General features: G+C 34.1%; 3 protein-coding genes across 3 annotated transcripts; 2 read left to right on the forward strand and 1 right to left on the reverse strand.

Moving 5' to 3' along the window:
• Positions 1–96: 96 nt before the first annotated feature.
• On the reverse strand, positions 97–3,104 carry LOC110738742 (thioredoxin-like 1-1, chloroplastic). The gene is made up of 4 exons (XM_021919165.1): positions 2,505–3,104; positions 1,279–1,455; positions 935–1,099; positions 97–755 (listed from the first exon to the last, which is right to left on the reverse strand). The coding sequence occupies exons 1-4, from the start codon at positions 2,736–2,738 to the stop codon at positions 447–449; spliced, it is 885 nt and encodes a 294-aa protein (XP_021774857.1). The 5' UTR covers positions 2,739–3,104; the 3' UTR covers positions 97–446.
• Positions 3,105–4,773: 1,669 nt separating this feature from the next.
• LOC110738542 (collagen alpha-1(IX) chain-like) lies at positions 4,774–6,324 on the forward strand. The gene has a single exon (XM_021918943.1). It carries the CDS (start codon positions 4,908–4,910, stop codon positions 5,826–5,828), a length of 921 nt encoding a protein of 306 aa, XP_021774635.1. The 5' UTR covers positions 4,774–4,907; the 3' UTR covers positions 5,829–6,324.
• Positions 6,325–11,615: 5,291 nt separating this feature from the next.
• LOC110738588 (collagen alpha-5(IV) chain-like) lies at positions 11,616–12,401 on the forward strand. Its single transcript, XM_021918982.1, has one exon. It carries the CDS (start codon positions 11,616–11,618, stop codon positions 12,399–12,401), a length of 786 nt encoding a protein of 261 aa, XP_021774674.1.
• Positions 12,402–21,024: the final 8,623 nt, after the last annotated feature.

A 21,024-nucleotide genomic window follows, 5' to 3' on the forward strand; every position in this document is an offset into this window, starting at 1 on the left:
GAAAACTTGAAATTACAGTCCAACTAGGTACCTGTCAAAAAACTAGGTATATATCATAAAATTCAAGATATTGATAAGTATGAAACTATGATCGACTGAGGAAGGATATACAGAAACTTATATCAGAATACATTACCAGATACATTACAAGACAATATTTTTTGTAAATACACATCCAAGGTACAATCTACACAAGCACACATTTGTATGCTTTCTATTCGACATTCTCGCAGATTTCTTTCTATAGGGAACTAAAAACACACCCTACAGGCTGCATCAGGCAGACTGAATAATATTACAATCCCACAGAAATGGCTAGCTTGGACTTATAAAACGAATCCAATAGCAGCCACATTTGATATTTCCTTTACAAGTGATTAAAATACACACTTACAAGCATATAGAAGTACTGTACAAGCCATATATTGCCAGGAAGACACTTAAAATCATCTCCTGGCAGTGGCTAAAGATTTTTCTTCACTCTCTTGAGAAGATTTTAGGGTTGAAGGTGAGCTAAGAGGATTCTTGTTGGAGGAAGAGAGAGATTCTTTGGCTGCAGCATGTGTGTCAACATTGGCCGAAACTTCTTGGAGATCAGGTACAGTTTCCAATTCCGCGGGTTTAGGTGTGTAGGTGAATGAAAGGTCTTTGTTGGCAGCAAGAGCAAGGAGCTCTTTCTCCTCAAGCCCCTTTGTTGGTCCAATGCTGCACCTATCGGTTCCATGCTTAGCTAAAGCATCCTTGAATTTCTTAATCTGTGGTTAAAATAGAACGTAAATAAATTGAATAATTTAATAATCAGGTTTCAAATTACCAGTTTCAAAATTTTTGTCTAATCAATTGTGTAGCTTTGCAATGATTTAAATGGAGTGCATTGCTTGTCAAACAACCCCTAAACCCATCAAGAAGAGAAGTGTGAGGATCATAAACTAACCGTGGCATTTGTACAACTGAAGCTGCACAGGCGACCTTCAGATCCTCTGTAGAACCGAAAGAAAGGAAGAACATGGACATTAAGGCTATAACACATTGATTTATGCTCCTCGTAGTTCACCTGAAGAAATTGAATATCAGGGTTCATCTCTGCCAGCTGACATAGCTGCAAAAATCCAACACAAATAATTAGTTATATATGAAAAATATCACTCAGCTAAAATATACTCCGTAACAGCATAACTAGATCTCCACCCTAAAATTATACAGTACTCGTACAATACATGAAACCCAAAAGAGGCAAATAGGAGCAGAAAACTCCATAAGATCTATTTAAAGAGGTACCTTAGGATGAAGAGCCCTGCAACCTCCACAACCAGGAGAGAAAAAATCAACGATAACCAACTTATCTCCGGCCTTTAATAAAGAATCGACTAGGTCTTCTGCAGAAGTAACCTCTCTCATATTTGGTTGAAGTCCTTTCTCCCACCACTTTGGTGCATTGTTAAAGGTAAGACCCAGCTGCATTTGTTACAAACAAACGAATAAATACCACTATAACTGTGAAGTTGTTAACTGAAAACAGGGGTTCAACCTTTCCAAGTAAGCATAGAGATATCTAAGCATGTGATAGCAAGCTACACTTAACAAACTACACAAAGAACAAAGGAAATTCTTTCTAAAGAACCTAAGAAACACCAATTCCATATAATGTATTCACAGTTCATCACTCGTTTAAATCTCCCCTGCAAAGTTAGAAGTTGCGTTTTCAACAATTTATAAAACCCTTAAGTCATATTGTCATAAAACTAAATCGAAACTTGAGGCCTAATGGCACACAATTCACAAAATTAGACCTCCCTAAACCCCACCTAATGACGAAATTCATAAAACTCGACCACCCTAAAGTCCTAAACCCCACCTATTGTCGAAATTCATAAATATCCACCTTCCCAATACCCCCTGCCTGATGATCTAAAACATACGACTACACCTCCCAGACACCCTTGCCTAATGGTCTATGCAACTCTGACCTTTAAACGCCGCCTAACAGCCAAAAACATACAAATCAAGTAATCAACCTCCCCAAGACCAAGCTTGATGGCAGAATTATACAACTTGTTATATACCTCCACTTATTATTGGCAGGATTTGTTAACTATATTGACTGATGGTAAGCATTTCAAAACACTATCTCATTAAACAAATGAACACAATTTTAATCAAGGTAATCAGATACCAAAACAAACTCTTTCAAAAGGTTGGATCCAAACTTGACCTTGTAACCTGTTATAACAAACATTATTAGTTGAAATTAATACCAGCTCCTCACACCAGGCAATAATCAAGAACACCAAAATTAGATTCACAAAACTACCAACATTTCAACAAACATAGATTTACCTATACTATTTGAAGCATAAATTAAGCAATAATATGATCAAATCAATAGGATTCAAATACAGAGAAAAAAAAACTAAACATGGTATAACAAATTCGATAAGAAAAAGTAAACATGGGTATAAATAAATAGATAAAAACAAAGAAAACCCAGAAATAATTTCACAAACCTTAGCATGAATTGATAGAGAATTCCTCGATTTTTGGGAACAAAAACTGCGATTTTGATCGACCGCAGTTCTTACACCACCAAAACTACTCCTCAAAGATGAAAATCCAGCTAATTTGCCCTGATTTTTCGTGGTAACTGAACATTGAACAGGAAATTTTTTAACATTACTATGATGATTATGATGAGAAATTGCTGGAGAAAAAACGCTTGACTTGCTAATAACATCAGCCATAGAAAAACCCAGAAGAAAAAAACCCTAAAAATTGGATGAAGTAATTGGGATTATTTGCGAAATTCGTGAAAAGGGTTTCGAATTGCGTGGAAGAAAAGAAAAGGGTAGAAGTCAGATTTAGGAATGAACAGGTAAAAGTCTCAAATTTTCCGGTTGAAAAATGAAAATTTGCAAAAAATAGGGTTTACGTAAGAAGTTTTGAAGTCTTTATTTACTTTAATATTTTCTTTTTCTGTTTTTTGTTTTTTGTTTTTGGATGAGAGAGAGAGAGAAAGAGTACAGTTAGCTTCTAGAAAGTGTAAAGGATGATGACCGTTGGAATGTGTGAATGGATGAGGTTCATAAAATTTTATCCAAAGACACTTGTCGTATGATCCATGATTGAGATTTATTTAGATTGTGATGTGTATGTCGACTATGTATATGTCGACCATGGATATTTAGTTATGTACTACTCCGTATCTTCCTCTTTTAAAGATTATGGAGTTCTACATTGTAGGATAAAAAAAATAAGGAAAATCATCCATTTTTTTACAAGAAGGGAAATCATCATTAGTATACATTTGGTATTGACTTTTCTCATTAATACACTTTTGACTTTTTGCTTCTTCACCGATATATTTGTGGTTTAGTTTTTTTTTTTTTTTTTTTTTTTTTTCCAGCTGTGACCAACACCGTTAATAACTAGCAAATTAAGTTGACTAATTAAAAACACGAATGTGTATATTTAAGTTCATTACAATTCAAAAGTGCGTGCCTAAAAATTACATCCTCCATTTTTATTAGCCATTGAATCTTGCTGCAACTCAAGATTATATAATATAATACAATAAATTGATCCAAATAACTTTTATATGTGATACCTAACTCTTCTATGATTGTGCGTGGTTTTAAAATTATTTTGATAAAATCATTTATTTACTTTCATTAATCACCTTCTAAAATTACGCCTCTAAAGAATGTGTTGTTAGTAAAAGAAGAGGAAAGAAGCATGTTGCAAGTAAATAAAAATAAGCAAATATTAGATTATTACTCAGTTCTTGGAAAAAAAATTTATTAGATTTGTTTTAAGTATAATTTCAAATTTCTAAATTTTCAATAATATGCATGTATACATAATTGTAAATGTTAATAATAATAATCAAAGTATGTGTAATGATGACCATGTAAAAAAATAAAAATTAGGAACGCATCAAAGTATATACTAGTATATGTATTTATTCCCCCCCCCCCCACACACACACAAAAAAAAAAAAAAAAAAGAAAAAAAAGAAGTATATACAAGTATATTGATTAAAAATACACAAAGTCTTATGTGTGGCTAGCCACTGTAGGGGTTACTTTTCTAGTGTAATGTGGGTTACTTGGTCAGTATTAAAGGGGTTACTTTGTCCTTGTTATAGAGTTACTCAATCAGTGTTATAGGGGTTACTTTGCTAGTGTAACGGGGGTTACTTGGTCAGTATTAAAAGGGTTACTTCGTCCTTGTTGTAGAGTTACTCATTCAGTGTTATAGGGGTTACTTTGCTAGTGTAATGGGGGTTACTTGGTCAGTATTAAAGGGGTTAATTCGTCATTGTTATAGAGTTACTCAGTCACTGTTATAGGGGTTACTCGATTGGTATTAAATTATAGGGGTTACTTAATCAATGTTATAGGGATACTTAAGTGGCCGTGTGGCCGGCCGCACATAAGACAGACGGGCTGTTAAAAATATATAATAAATGAATTAAAATGTGTGATTGCATGACAAGATGAATTCATGAGGTTTTGTATGAAGACACCCGTCCAATGTTCGTTACGAGAGTTTTGTAATCTTTTGAAATTTTAGATATTTTTCAAGATTCTAAAGGTGGATAAGAGAGTACTCCATAGTCCATATATCTTGTATTCGATGGTTTTATTATTATATGTGTCTCAAAAAAGATTTGAAAAAGGTGCATGCAAACAAATTACAAAAAATTCTAAATGTGGATGAAATCATATTGCCCTTAGGATTGATGTTGTGGCTATTAGACGAATACAAGAGGTCCGGTCCGTTACTTGACAATTGAAATTTTGCATGCAATTTTAAACTTACCTATAAATTATACAAGCCATGCCCATAATTCATCATCCCATAATTCCATATACAAAAAGCCTAATAAGAAAATTAAATTTTCCCAAAGCATGGGGGAAACAAAACCAACACTTATGTTTTTTATCTGCATGTTTTGCATGGTGATCTCATTGCCACCCATATGCACTTCACAATTGTCTAATCCAAGCTTTAATTCTCAATCGCCTATGGTGCCTTCCACAATAATGCCACCAGCCACACCTCATCCTCCAAGCATACTAAGAACTCTTGGCACACCAGGAAAAGATGGAGCTCCAGGAGTTGATGGTACACCAGGAAAAGATGGTGTACCAGGACAACGTGGTACACCGGGAACTCGGGGCACTTTTGGAAAACGTGGCACACCTGGAACTTCGGGTGGTACCCCAGGTACTCCTGGAACACCAGGAACACCTGGAACCCCGGGAACTCCTGGCACACCACGACGGACTCATATCACACCACGACCTCCTATTATACCAAAAACTCGCGGCTCTCATGGGACACCAGGAAAAGATGGTGCTCCAGGAATAGATGGCACACTAGGAAAAGATGGTGCACCAGGAGAACGTGGCACACCTGGAACTCGTGGCACTTTTGGACAACGTGGTACACCGGGAATTTTAGGTGGCACAACAGGAACTCCAGGGACACCTGGAACTCCTGGAACACCGGGAACTCCTGGTACTCCAAGACCCCGTGGAACATCACAAGATTATGTCCCTCTAATCACTCAACAAACCATAAGCATTAATGGAGCTCCAGGCACACCTGGAACGCCAGGAATTCCTGGCACACCGGGGGTACCTGGAACACCAGGACGTGGTCCTTGTGGTACACCAGGAACTCCTGGTACACCAGCAACTCCTAGCACCCCTGGAACACCGGGAACTCCCGGATCTCCAACCACTCCAGGCACACCGGGTACACCAGGAGCTCCTGGTACACTGGGTGCTTCTGGCACACCAGGAGTACCGGGTCCTCCTCGCTAAAGGTAAAATTAAACATGTAATCATAGAGAACAAGGTTATGCTTCTATTTAAATATATAAGTGGCAAAGGTGATGTGTCTCCTCCTCGAAAAGGTGGAAGGGCTCTATCGAGAAGAGGTGACAAAGGATTCATCAAATCAATCTACCAAGTTGGGGCCGTGAATAACTTCATCACTTATCAACTCCACAAACTAGGGTTATGTTTTAATAATGTGCTAGATTTCTAGGAGGTTTGGTGCACGTTGCTTGGGTTAGGCAATCAAATAAAGAATGGTTATGCTTCAATGTGCTAGATTGCTAGGAAGTTTTTGCGCATGTTGTTTATTGGGTTAGGCGATCAAATAAAAAAATAAGTAACAATCATTATTTAAGGCTTTATAAACGGTCTGTTTTATGTCTATGCAAAGATTGCACATTGATAAGGCTTCTGTATGTATTTTTGTGTTGTATTACCAAATAAACGGTTTGTTTTATGTTTAATTTCTATGTTTTTTGAGGTTGCTATTTGTGTTACTTCGATATGACTGTTAGTAGTCATTTAAATTAGGTGACATCAGGACAAAAAATAACTTTTAATATCAGTCTAAATCTGATATGTCATTATAATATTGGTCTCACTATTAAAGTAGAACGTGTCTTATAATAGCGGTTCACATAATCACTATTAAATTGAAACATGTTTTATAATAGTAGTCTAACATCCATGATTTGCATAGTTTGATTAATCTTTAACCGAGGATAATATTTAATATTAAAGATCTCATGTCCATTTGAATAAAAAAGAAACTGCGGAGGCATATGAATAGATCGATCAATCATACGATAATGACTTGGATCATCCTTAAAATTGAATCCACAAAGAATAGGGCAAAATCGTTAAAATTGTATAGGAGATTTATTAATTAGAGAAGTGACAAGAAATGGAGATGATAATCACGATGGTTAGCTCGATGAATTTCAGTGTAGGTTTCATATCTTTTCATTTCCATTTCCGTTTAATTTTAGTACTTTTGAAATCTTTTTTTAAAAAATTGCAAGATCTCAGCTTCATTCTGTTTAGTGTCATCCCCTCCTTTTCTCATAATCCATTAACATCAATTTAAAATTACCACCACAAGGCCATAGTGAGATTTAAAAACACTTTTTAAGGTGATTTTTGTAAAGTACTAAATAAATCAATATATATAGCTAGTCACATGATGTGACCATTTTACGTATAAACAATAAATTAATGGAGGTTATAGTGATGATCAAAGGAAGTTACCTTGACAGATAAGGGGTTACCACAATGATGACATGACAATAATAATTAAATATTCTAATTGGTCATCAATCCCATTATTTAGTAGATTGATGACATGACACTTGATTGATATTCCTCATGTTAAACAAGTACTTTAAAATTGTAAATTGATGCTTTCCAAAGAAAAAAAATTAGAACATTTAGGGGTCGTTTGGTTCACCCGGGGTAAACGGAATGGAATGAAAATACCTTATACTCTCTATGTTGTTTGTTTTAAAAACAAAGGGAAACAATCCCATCAGCCCACCACCACACAACCACCTAATTCATTCACTTTCCACCTTTTCTAGCCACCATCCGACCACCAAACCACCAGCCACACCTTCGGCGCCCTTTGGCCCACATTCGCCTCCCTTCGCCGCCGCCATTAGCCGGCCTTTGCGCAGCTCTCCCTTCCCCGAAAATCAGCCTCGAAAACCCTAGAAACATCCCTCCCCCGAAAAATATCCTTCACTCCCTGAAAAATCCACCGTCCGACCCTCCCCACCCTCGAAACCCTAAGAGCTAGGGTTTCGAGGGTGGGGGAGGGCTGGACGGTCGTTTTACATTGAGGGAGAAGGTTTTTTTTTATGGTTTTTACGGGGATGAGAAGAGTTGCGAAGGGAAGGGGTGGCGAGGGGAAGGGGGCGCGACGAGGGGTGGCTGGTCGTGGTGTGGTGGTGCGGGTTTCCGATTATTTGGGTAGGTAGGATGGTGGTGGTATGGTGGTGGCCAAGGAATGGGAATGAAAAAGTCTGGGGGGGGAATAAACTTAGAGGGATTTTGGGCGATGGGAAGGTAAAGGGAATGAGAAATTTAGTCTAACAAACAACAACATAGGGAATGGGGGCAATTGATTTTCATTCCCTATAATGATTAACCCCAACCAAACGGCCCCTTAATAAGATAGAACTAATTAAAGCAGTTTTTGTACATAAATGTAAGATTCCAAATATTATTCATTCTCTTATTTTTTGTGATTGATTCTATATTATGGGACTATTAAAGTGAAACGGAAGAGTATTAGATTTCAAATATTCTTCTTTTCTTATTTTATGTGACTGATTCCATATGAGACTAACATTATAAAATGGTGGGAGTAGCAAACTGGTGCAATGCTTGGGCCACACACTAATTTTTAAATTAACTAATGTTACTCGTATAATAAATTGGGGTTACTCTTGTGGGAAAATTAAGGTTACCTACATGAATAATTGAGGTTACTTATATTATCAAGTAGCTAGTGATTATTCTTATAAACAAATGTGATCATAATATGTGGCTAACTTAATTTTAAATAATTATCATGTATTATAAGAACAGAAATAAATAAAATTTAATTGATATTTAAAAACAAAAAATAGTGAAACAGCCGAAATGATTGAGTAGCAATCAATTTAAGTGATTAGGTGGTACCAAATCTAAATAAAATGTAAGATTGCAATAATTTAAATTGTAAGCTTGGGATCAACAATTCAACATAGAAGAGAGAGATACTGAGTAAATAAAAATAGCTAATACCGCTATATATTTATTCACAAAGTTTTATATGTTGCTGGCCGCACCGTACGACCAGCCACAATTATTTATTTATTTTTATTTTTTTCTCTCTCTCCTCTCTTCTCTCTCCTCTCCTCCATTGAAGCACCGACTTCATGCTCCAACCCAGATTTTCGTCGACTTCCTTCTCGTATCCGGCGAAGAGCTTCACTCAGATCGTCATTGCCTTCGGATCTATCATTTGGTGGTGGTTTCGTGGGTGGGTAGTGGTAAATTCGTGGTTCGGTGAGGGTTCGGATGGGTATTGGGTGTGGGTTGTTCGTGGGTGGGTTTGGTGGTGGTTCGTTTCTGGTAGAAGTGGTTTGGTGGTGGTTTCGTGGGTGGGTGTGGTAAATTCGTGGGTGGGTAGTGGTGGTGGTTCATTTTTGGGTAGAAATGGTTTGGTGGTAGTTTCGTGGGTGGTTAGTGGTGGTTTCGTGGGTGGTTAGTGGTGGTTTCGTGGTTCTGAGTTCTAGATCTGTTTTGTTGGTGGTTAGGTTTGTAGTTTTTCGTTGGTGGTGGTTGTTGGCGGCGTGGGGCAGTGGGTACGGGAGGTGGTGTAGGTTAGTTGGGGGTTACTAGGTTGGGGTTACTAGGTCGGGGGTTACTTGGTTGGTTAGGGGTTACTAGGGGGGTTACTAGGTCCGGTCAGGGGTTACTTAAGGGGTTACTTGGTCCGGTTAGGGATTACTTTGGGGGTTACTTGGTCCGGTAAGGGGTTACTTAAAGGGTTACTTGGTCCGATCAGGGGTTACTTGAGGGGTTACTTAAGTGAGGTTACTTTGGGGGTTACTTGAGGGGTTACTTTAGGGGTTACAAATAGGGCACTCTGTTGCACCGTGCGGCCAGCCGCACCAGAAACGCACTGATATTTATTTTATCCGGTTTGCTTATTGCCGTATATTTCCATCCAAGGTTTTTTTTTTGACAAAGAATTTCCATCCAAGGTTGTAATTGAAATATTTTAAGTCACATATTACAAAACAAATTTCAAGAAATTACAGTATACTTAAAAAATTAAATAAAATATTAAAAGATCCCTTATGAGTTATGACTGATAAGGATGAGCAAATCCTTACTTCTGTCCCGCAAGGTATAAGATATACAAGTATTAGCTTAGGTGGATTTAATTAAAATTTAATTTTTTTTGTATCAATAAAGTTCCTAATTTAAAAAAAAAAACTAAAATTCTAGCCTCCTCTCTCTTCTCTCTTCTCTCTCCTAAACTCTAGCCTCCATTATCAATTTTGAAGGGGCTTTCATCGGATTTTACCGGTGGAAAGCCTCAATCTTTATTTCCCTCGAAAGAAAGGGTCTATCTCTTTCGAAAGACAAGGTTTTTTCGATCTCCTTCGAAAGACAAGGTTTTTTCGATCTCCTTCGAAAGACAAGGTTTTTTCGATCTCCTTCGAAAGACAAGGTTTTTCGGACTCCTTCGAAAGAAAATATTTTATTTGTGTTTAATTTGGTCTCCGGTTGTGCGGGGCTACGATTGATTATGGCTCGATTTCGGGTTACGGAATCAGCACAAGAATTAACTTTCTCACAAAATTGCGAAGCGACGACGGATCCACTCAAAAAGTTGTATGAGACAACGAATCGAGAATGTGCCGAATTGTTATATTTGTGTATTTGGATTCTTAGCCCTTCCCCGATTAATTCTTGTTTGATTTTGTTAAATTCGTTTTCATTATTGTTAATTGTCAATTGTAGATGTCGTATGACTTTATTTAATGAAATTTAAAGTCCTTTAGGACTTCTTTCAAAAAAAAAATAATAAAGTTCCTAATTCCTTTTAAAGAAAGGAAAATTTGTAAATTGCAGCTATTTAAAGTTCGTATTATGCAAATTGCAGCAATTTAAAAAAAAAAAATTGCAAGTTGCAGCCCATAAATTGTAAATTGCAGCCTAATTTAACTTTTTCATTAGTTTGTATGTCGAAAAATCTTCGATTAAGGTCCATTTTAGTCCTTAGGGGTCCGAATTGAGCTCGGAATTAGCAAACATATAACGTAATAAGTGTCTCATTTTTACAGTTTCCCACAAAATCGATACATTTTTTTTACGCAAAACGAGACACTTACGTTTTTTTTTGCTAATTCCGAGCTCAATTCGGATCCTTAAGAACTAAAATGGCCCCTAAAACTTTAACCGAAGATTTTTCAACATGCAAACCGATGAAAAATTTGTATCGGGCTACAATTTACAATTTATACGAACTTTTGGGCTGCAAATTGCAATTTTTTTTAAATAGCTGCAATTTACAAAATACGAACTTTAAATGGCTGCAACTTGCAAATTTTCCAAAGAGTATTGTTAAAGAATTAGATTTTATTTTCCTTGGAATGTTTCATGCAAAATTTCAAATAGAACAAACAAAATAAAGAAAATGGAAAAAATAGAATGATTGTAAAATATGAGTCACTTAAAAAAAAAAAAAAAAAAAAAAACTTTTGAAAAGTGTATCATTTGAAAAAATGACTACTAAAATGTATATGTGATCAGATAAGATGAACCATATCGTTTAATATAAAGACATCCGTTCAATTTATGTGATGAGAGTTTTGTCTATTGTTACAGGAATTGAGATATTTATCAATATTTATTAATTTGGTGGATGGGAGATTTTTTTTTTTTTTTTCTTTTGTTGGCTTTATCTTTTTATGTGTTTCTAAATAGATTTGAAAAAGATGCATGCATACAAAAATTTCCAAATGTGGATGATATCATACTACCCTATATTAGATATTATGGCAATTGGACTAACACACAAGGAGTCCAATAGTTGAACTTAATTAGAAATTTTGCATGCAACTTTTGAGCTTATTGTCATAAGGTTGCACAAATCATTTATCTATAAATTACCCAAGCCATGTACCATATTTCATCATCCCATAAAATAGAAGCCTCCCCAATAATCATGGGGGTAACAAGACCAACAACTATGTTTTTATCTACATGTTTTGCATGGTGACCTCATTGCCATTGATATATACTTCAAAATTATCTCCTCAATTAAGCTCCAATCCTCAGTCACCACTTATGGTGCCTTCTACAATTATGCCACCAACCATTGATCCAATTCTCCCGAAAATCACACCTCATCCACCAACCATTTTAAGAGCTCTAGATCACACACCCAAAAAAGATGGTGCTCTAGGAGTTGATGGCACACTAGGAACAGAAGGTGCACATGGTACATCGAAAACTCCTAACACACCACGACATCATATCACACCACAACAAACTAATACTACACCACAGCGAACTCATATCACACCACAACCTCCTGTCATACCAAGAACTCGTGGCAATTTTGGCACAACAAGAAAAGATGGTGCTTTAGGAGTTGATGACATATTGGGAAAAGATGGTGCATCAAGACAACATGGAACACAAGGAACTCATGGCACTTTTGAAAAACATGGTACACAGGAAATTTCTGGTGGCCCATTTAGAACTCCCAATATTCCAAGACCTCGTAAAATATCTAAACATTCGATCACTCTTGTTAAACCACAACCTATAATTATTGCAGGGGAATCTGGCACACCAGGAACTCCAGGTATACCTGGCATTCCGGGAGTTCCTGGCACACCCGGTCGTGGTCCTGGTGGCACACCAGGAACACCTGGTACACCAGCAACTCTTGAAACCCCTGGAACACCAGGAACTCCTGGCACGCCAAGTACACCAGGAACTCCTGGTACACCGGGTACTCTTGGCACACCTGGAACTCCTGGTAGAGACTGAGGTGGACTACAAAATCACAAAGGAAAAAGGCTATGCTTCTCCCAAAATAGGTGATAAGTGAAGTCTCCTCCTAAAATGGTGGAAATGATTTAATTCACCACGTAGGGGTGTTGCGTGGCAGTGATTGCAATGTCCCGATAGTAGCTCCATCATTTTTTAGTCCACAAATTAGGGCTATACTTTGATGTCCTAAGGGGTTTAGTGCGCAAGCTCATCTGCTAACACTCATTGTCTTGGCAATTTGTGTATTTTCTATAGTTTTATCGTTTAACTAATTAAATAGGAGAGTGTGTAAGGATATTGTATGTTTTATTTCTATGTTATTAAGTTTATTGTTGTTGTTACTTAGATAGTTAGATTATAGTTGCTAGTAGCAGCTTAAGTTAGTTGATTTTTGTTTTCATCACATAAAGAGCATGCCAAAATTAGAAAATTAGCCACCCTTCGTTTTTATCCTCAAATGTAAAATTGAATTAAACTATGTTCCCTCTATATTGTTTCCAACTTATATACTACCTCCGTTAACATTTACTTGCAACTTTGGGGTATTATTTGAAAGACATAAAATATTCCAAAGTTGTAAGAAAATGTTAACAGAGGTAGTATTATTCAAGCAATGAACACAAACCTCAATCTATTTCCTTCTCAATGATGCCACTGCACGTCATACTCACTGAAAAGACATTCAAGTTTATTACATGTTCAATCATGCATGTATAATTCAAGCAAGAATATAAAAAAGGAAATATTTAATCAATTAACCTTTAATTAATATCAATCAAGCAAGAAAAAGATATTTTAGCCTATTAGAAGATCGGAAAAAAAAAAAACGGTGTCAATATATATAGATTTTTTTTTTTTTTTGATAAAATATATATAGATTTATTACCCCTTTATAATATATTTGTTTCTCTAACTTACACCAAGATGCATGGTACTCGACCAATTAATAAAGACTTTTAGTCACTCGTTTATATCATTATATGTGTTCGTTTTATAAGTTGAATAAGCTCTAAAATTGTACTCGTATAATTAAAACAAACAATAACCACTATCTATTTTGATTAAGTTGCTTTACATGTAATTAAATAGGGTGAGATTAATTAAAGTACTGTTAGTTGAGATGAACTCTACAAGAGGGGGGGGGGTGAATTGTAGATGAGTTCCTAATGACTACTTTTGCAAATATAAAACATAATAAAATAGGAACTTGCAAAGCACACAACATTTTACGAGGAAACCTTCTAGTGCCCAACTAGAAGTAAAACCTCGACCCTGCCTTAGGGATTTCAAACACAAACACTTCCACTATAATAGGGCAAACACCAAGTTACAACCTATTATAATTAAGTCTCTACTCACAAGTTCCTAACTGAACTTGCTACAGAACATGACACTGTTCTACCCAGTCTAAGTCCCACACTCAGACTCTCTCGTACTCCCTAAGTACAGATATTTCCCCTTCTCACCAGAAGCTCTCTCTGTATGCAATGATAATAAAAATACTCTCACCCAAATAATCCCAAACCAAATACAAGTATTAACACCTAGTATATGATAGGCAAGCTATGCATGAAACCTGAAACTAATATGACAAGATTATAAGCTTGGCAAACTTACACAATTAAAGCTCTGTAATTCTTCACGCATAAACTCACAAAAACCTAAACTCCTATTATTCTCTACTATTTATACAAGTATTACTCGTATAGAAAGTAGGTTTTCATAAAGATAAATAAGTAAAACTTAACTTATCTTAAAACACGGTTTTTAAGTAAATTCTTTGAAGAAAATCTTTTCAGAAAAATAAGATAGAAATATTAAGTTAAAAGGCATAATATCTTTTTAACAAACTGATTTTAAGAGATAAACATTTAAAGAAAATCTTTTTCGATTTCTATCTTTTATCTTTTCCGATTTTAATTTATTTGCCAAGCTAGCTTGTCACGCTTCTAATAAATTTCATGCATATCCTACTTAACATATTTAACAATGAATCTAGAAGATAAAATCTTAACTAAAATATTGTTGTGCTGCGCTCTTGATCTGGTAGGCTTACTTGGGATCCACGCTTACTAAGTTCCTCCAAAGATCTTAGTCAGCCATCTTCAAGTTCCTGTGAAGGAACGTTCCTGTTAGGGAACTCAGTTCCTGTGAGGGAACTCTTCTTCTATTTTGAATAACTTTCTTGATAAAGAACTCCTTCAAGTCTTCTTAGCTTCAGTTACTTCTTCCATCTCCAAGATCAATTTCACCTAAACTAAACAAACACTCGAAAAGCCTTTATGAGATGAGTTTGCTGTAACTTAAATTCCTCATCATCAAAACCTTTAAACATCAACAAGTACCTTTATTCTTTTTAAATATGTATGGTAACATACGTATTAAGTTTATAAAATTTTCTATTCAATATATATATATATATATATATATATATATATATATATATATATATATATATATATATATATATATATATATAAAATTTTCATTTGTACCAACCCGAGCAAATGCACAGACACAATTCACACAAAATAGATTCTTTTTTCATATTTATTTTTTTTGACAAGTGGAAAAAGGGCATGTACGAAATACACATTAAAATTAATTTCCTAATTTTACTCATTAAAATTGTTCCCCTTGTCAATACATTGAGTTCTGTACAAGAAAATTATAAAAATGATTACAATAACTAAAATGATAAGAAATTAAGTTCGCACCAAAAAAAAAAAAAAAATTGATAAGAAATGGAAAAAAAAAAAAAAAAGAACCATGAATATTTTTTTAAAAGAAATGTTTACTGAAAGTTTAATGAAAAACTAACAATTACGTTACCATCTTATTAAGTTTTATAATTTTATTAGAAATGTTTTTATATTTATTTTAAAATTAATAAATAATTAAACACATAATTATAAATGATCATTGCAAGTTTGCAACTATATTAAATTGGAGAGAAAGTTTAAATTTTTCACCTTGATAAACATAATGTGTTTATTAAGTGATATCAAGTGTTAAAGTGTAAATAAATTAACAACTTTTTATTAAAAATGGGTCCTATAATTAATGATATAACTACATAAATATTATTTTCTCAAAAAACTACATAAATATTATGCTAACTAGTAACTAGATATTGAACTAAAAGATACTTCGTATTTAAATAAGTTGTTTGTGGATTTAACGAGTACTTAGCTTTGGTCGAGTCTGAAAGTTTAGAACTCTTGAGAACAAGGAAGAAATTAAAATTATTTATAAATAAAAAAGTGATGCAGCCGACATGACTGTATAAATGCCTAGATTGAGTACCATTACAATGAAGACGACAAATCCATAATTCATAGGTGTATGTGTATCTACAGCTTGCCGACATGCCTACGTAGTATCTACTCTCTCCGTTTCAAATTATTTACAAAAATTTGACGTAAAATATGAGTAAATAATGTCTACTCATAATTTTTACAAATAATTTGAAATGGAAATAGTATTACAAGTACTGAATTTAAATTGAAAATGTTATTGCGGGATCATAGGAGGATAGATATATACTACGAAGTACTACACTAATTACAATACAATAATACAAGTAATACTTTCTCTGTCATTTTTCCACAACATTTTGACTTTTATAGTACTCGTATTATTTATATACTCCCTCTTTATTTATTTAAGTGCTCCAATTTGACCAGGCGTATATGTTAATGAAATATTTTGACAAATTATGTCTTTAAATGTTAATAAGTATAAGGGCGTGTTCCGATTGACTGAGCTGAGCTGAGCTGAACTGAACTGAACTGAACTGAACTGAACCGAGCTGAACTGAACAGAACTGAACTGAACTTATTAATTAGTGATTTCTAACTACGGATTAGTGATCTTTGATTATTTATTGATTATTTATTACTATACGTATGTGTATATACAAATGTACATATTAATAATAATAATAATAATAATAATGTTATTATTATTATTATTATTAATTTTGATTATTATTATTATTATTTATTGATTATTATTATTATTATTATTATTATTATTATTATTATTATTATTATTATTATTATTTATTGATGATTATTATTATTATTTATTGATGATTATTATTAGTACTACGTATTATTATTTCAATTATTATTGTTATTATTATTATTATTATTATTATTATTTATTGATGATTATTATTATTATTATTATTATTATTATTATTTATTACTTATTGATTATTATTATTGTTGTTGTTGTTGTTGTTGTTGTTGTTGTTGTTGTTGTTGTTGTCGTCGTCGTAATAAGAGCTTAAAAGAATGAAATTTGGCTTTATATCATTAGCAATATCATTAGACGTAAATTAAGAGCTGAACTGAACTGAACTGAGCTGAGCTGAACTGAACTGAACTGAACTGAATTTCAACGGAAGAGAACAGGCCCTAAAATTATAAAATATTGAAAATGAAAAACTATACATTGAGACAATTCCAACAATTACATATACATGACTGTATCATTTCTTTTGTATAATTACTATCTTTGATCAAAGTGAATTTTGTGAATAGTATAATCAGTCAAATATGGACACTTAAATAAAAACGAAAGGAGTACTATAATTTGACTAATTATGGTGATTTATAATTAATGAAAAATATAGTCATGTGGAATTTAAGATATTAATTATCATATAATATCAAATTTTTACGCATGGATTATTTAAGGTACTAATAAAATCAAATTTAAGATACTTCGTATTAATTATAAAATAATTCAAATTTTGCACACTGCTAATTAAAGATATTAAATTAATTATTAATGAAATTCTTAAGTTGGTAATATGGGATCCTTCAAAAAAAAAAGTTGGTAATATGGGAAGTTAAAATCTCATGAATTTTGGTTTACCTAGGAGCTGGTAATTTACTTCTTATCTTTTGTGGAAAATTGAAAATTCCATGAATTCTTATTTTCTTCATTTTTTTTTGTATAATTATTGTCCAACTTATCAATTCCTATGAATTTTTAATTCCCCTATTTTAATTTATATATGTTATTAACCAAACAATAGCTAAATACTAAATAAATAAATAAAAAAGCCTTACAAAATTATGTTACATAAATTGTTTAAAAAAATAGAAAAAAAGAGTGAGTTTTAATATGAGCCCATAAGGTTTTATATGAAGACACTTGTTCAGTGTTTTGTGATGAGAGTTTTTCTACTCATTATTTTTTAAAATAAATGTTTTATTTTATTTGGTATATTTGATAATACCATGCTTTAACCAATGCAATGATTTTTCTAAATTATCAGTAATTTTGTTTTGACGGATAAATTATCAATAATCAAATGTTAAAAAAGTTGATATTTAAAAATTATACATTAATTAAGATGATTTAAATAATTACCGGTGTGATTATAAATTAACTTATATATAAAGCACTTTAACATGAGTAGTGTAAAAATTAAATTGGGATATTTAATTTATAAGGGAAGAAGTATTATATGTAGGATTTTAGATATTTTAAATTATCATTAGGGATGAGAAAAGATCATAGTATTAATTTCTTTGTTGTTTTATTGTTGATCATTTTATGCGTCTTAAAATAGATTTGAAAAAGATGCACGCAAACAAAAATTCCCATATGTGGATAAAATCATACTACCTCAGGTTAGATACTGTGGCTGGATGGACATGGACCCTAAAAAGTCCAATACTTGACACCTAGCAATTTTGCATGCAACTATTGAGCTTATTCTCATATTGCTCAAATCATTTATCTATAAATTCTCCAAGCTATGCACCATAATTTATTATCCCATTTTAATATCATAGATTAAAAAATCCTTTAAGAAAAAAAAAAATCCTCACTATGGGGGAAACAAAGCCAACAACTATGATTTTTATCACCATGTTTTGCATGGTGATCTCATTGCCACCCATATATACATCAAAATTATATCCTCATCCAAGCTCAAATCCTCAGTCACTTGTGGTGTCTTCTACAATTATGCCACCAACCATTAACCCAACTCCCTCAATCATCACACCTCATTCTCCAAGTGCTCTAAAAACTCTTGGCACGGGAAGAGATGGTGATCCAGGAGTTGATGGCACACCTGGAAAAGATGGTGCACCGGGACAACGTGGTACTCCAGGAACTCGGGGCACTTTCGGAAAACGTGGTGCTCCAGGTACTTCTGGCGGCACACCAGGTACTCCTGGGACACCAGGAACACCGGGAACTCCAGGCACACCACGCTCTCACGTCACACAACGAAGAACTCACATTACACCACACCCTCCTGTTGTACCAAGATATCGTGGAGCTCATGGAACACCGGGAAAAGATGGTGCTCCAGGAGTAGATGGTACACCAGGAAAAGATGGTGCACCAGGCCAACGTGGCACACCTGGAACTCGTGGCACTTTTGGAAAACGAGGTACACCTGGAAGGTCCGGTGGCACACCAGGAACTCCTGGGACACCTGGCACACCAGGAACTCCTGGTACTCCAAGATCTAGTAGCATACCACAAAATGTTGCCACTCTTAACAAACCACAAACCATAAGTATTGCAGGAGGACCTGGCACACCAGGAACTCCAGGATTTGAGGGCACACCGGGTGTTCCTGGTGCACCCGGACCTGGTGGTAGACCAGGAACTCCTGGCACACCAGCAACTCCTAGCACCCCTGGCAAACCAGGAACTCCCGGTACTCGAGAATCACCTGGCACACCAGGGGCTCCTGGTACACCAGGTAGTCCTGGCACACCGGGATCACCGGGAACCCTTGCTAGAGGTAGCGTTAGACATGATAATCATAGAGGAACAAAATATACTTCTCCATAAATAAGTGTAGAAGTTGATGGGTCTCCTCCCTTACCATATAGCATGAAGAAGTAACAGAGGTATTCAATCCACTAAGTGGTTATATCCTTTGATGTGCTAGCTAGCTAGGAGGTTAATGGTTGCATGTTGGGTTGGGAGACTCGTTGAATATTGTGTGATGTCCATTAGCTTAAGGTTTGCTTGAGTTAAAGGTTGGTTTATTTCTATGTCATAGAGTTTGCAAATTGATAAGGCTCATATCAAGCTAGCTAGCTTGCACCGTCCCTAGCTAGCTCCTTGCAATGTTCACCTTTTCCAATAAGCTAAGATATTGTATGTTTCTTATGTGGAGTTTGTTAGTATCAATGTTACTTAGATTTTTGTTTGCTACTAGCAACTTATACGTTAGTTGATCGCTTTTTGTGTATGATGAGCATGCCAAATTAAATAAGATTATGGCCTTCGTTTTATTTACTCCTCATGTGTGAAAAATAAATTGTCTCCGGCTTGTAATTTATATACATGATATTGTACGTAATACCATACTACAAGTATTTTTTCTAACTTCATACATAATATGGGTGTACTTAATTTCAATATGTCTATTAGGGGTGTAGAGGAGCGAGGCGAATTTATGTGGACTTTATTAAGGGGAGTGGGTCATTATGTGTAGCCTATGGAGGAAATATACAAGTATATAGGTTCAAGAGATCTTCAAAACCAAATCCCTCAAATTAAACCACAACAATAAAAAATTATGTTTGCTTGATCTCTTTAATCAAATGCATTTAAAGAAAGAAGCTAGGAAAACCGAATATTACTCATCCTTGAGGCCTTGACAACACTACTTCTTGTAAGAGCTATATTAACACAAGTACAATTACAAAATGGAAACTAATACAAAGTATATATACAATATGATGCCAACAAGGAAGGAGAACAAACCTAAGCTAATAAATGGAAGAATAATTAACAAAATAAAAACCGAGTTTTGAAATTAAAGATCTTGAATGAGCTTATAAACGAATATACGTGTAGTTGTGCTTGTAAATCTATAAGTTTGAAAAAATTTGGGTCTTAAAATTATTGCACTAATGCATAAAAAATGATGTAATGATGTGATATTTTATTAGCATAATTTATTATAATTTATATTATTAGAATATCAAACATATATTTGGCCAAATAATTGCATTAAAATTTTAAAGAAATTATGCAATTATTCTATAGTCTGATCCCTTCTTCTCCCTTTCAAGTGATGGGGGTTCGATTTCTCATCTATCCATACTTGTTATAGGGTGAGGCCCTTCTCTGTATCTTATCGTTTAAAAAACAAAGTAGAGAAGATATTTGTATAAATAAGAGTTTATCAAACATACTCCAAATTAAATTTAGAACATTTTAGCACAAGAAAAAAAAAATTAAAGAACATAACTCCGTAGAAGACAAATCTATAGTACAGCAGTACAGCACATAGGCATCTGAGCTAAAAGCTTAAGCCAGCCGACATGCCTCCATTGAACAGCTAATAAAATGTGTTCATGAACAAGTTCCTTTATTTATAAAATAAAAGCTCAAAATTCTTTTGATAAACCTTGTTAACTTGCTCACAGTTAATCTAACTTATTTGAATTTGATTAACAATTTAATTGATTAACAAATAAAATACGTACTATTTGTCAAAAAAAAAAAAAAAAAAAGGTACTAGCTAGACTTACTTTATTGTTATTAAATTAGGAATTGATTATTAGGCTTGATTTATAGATATTCAAATAAAGATCAAAAGTGCAAATGTTTATTGAAAAAA

Source organism: Chenopodium quinoa, unplaced genomic scaffold (genome assembly GCF_001683475.1).
Source record: "Chenopodium quinoa cultivar QQ74 unplaced genomic scaffold, ASM168347v1, whole genome shotgun sequence".
NCBI lineage: Eukaryota > Viridiplantae > Streptophyta > Magnoliopsida > Caryophyllales > Amaranthaceae > Chenopodium > Chenopodium quinoa.

Excerpts from the sequence above, each read along its gene's own strand:
- LOC110738742 (XM_021919165.1), bottom strand. The coding sequence starts at position 2,738 with ATGGCTGATGTTATTAGCAAGTCAAGCGTTTTTTCTCCAGCAATTTCT. Across the intron at positions 1,100-1,278 it reads GCAGGGCTCTTCATCCTAAG|CTATGTCAGCTGGCAGAGAT; the intron begins GTACCTCTTTAA and ends GGATTTTTGCAG. Across the intron at positions 756-934 it reads TCAGTTGTACAAATGCCACG|ATTAAGAAATTCAAGGATGC; the intron begins GTTAGTTTATGA and ends TTTTAACCACAG.
- LOC110738542 (XM_021918943.1), top strand. The coding sequence starts at position 4,908 with ATGGGGGAAACAAAACCAACACTTATGTTTTTTATCTGCATGTTTTGC.
- LOC110738588 (XM_021918982.1), top strand. The coding sequence starts at position 11,616 with ATGGTGACCTCATTGCCATTGATATATACTTCAAAATTATCTCCTCAA.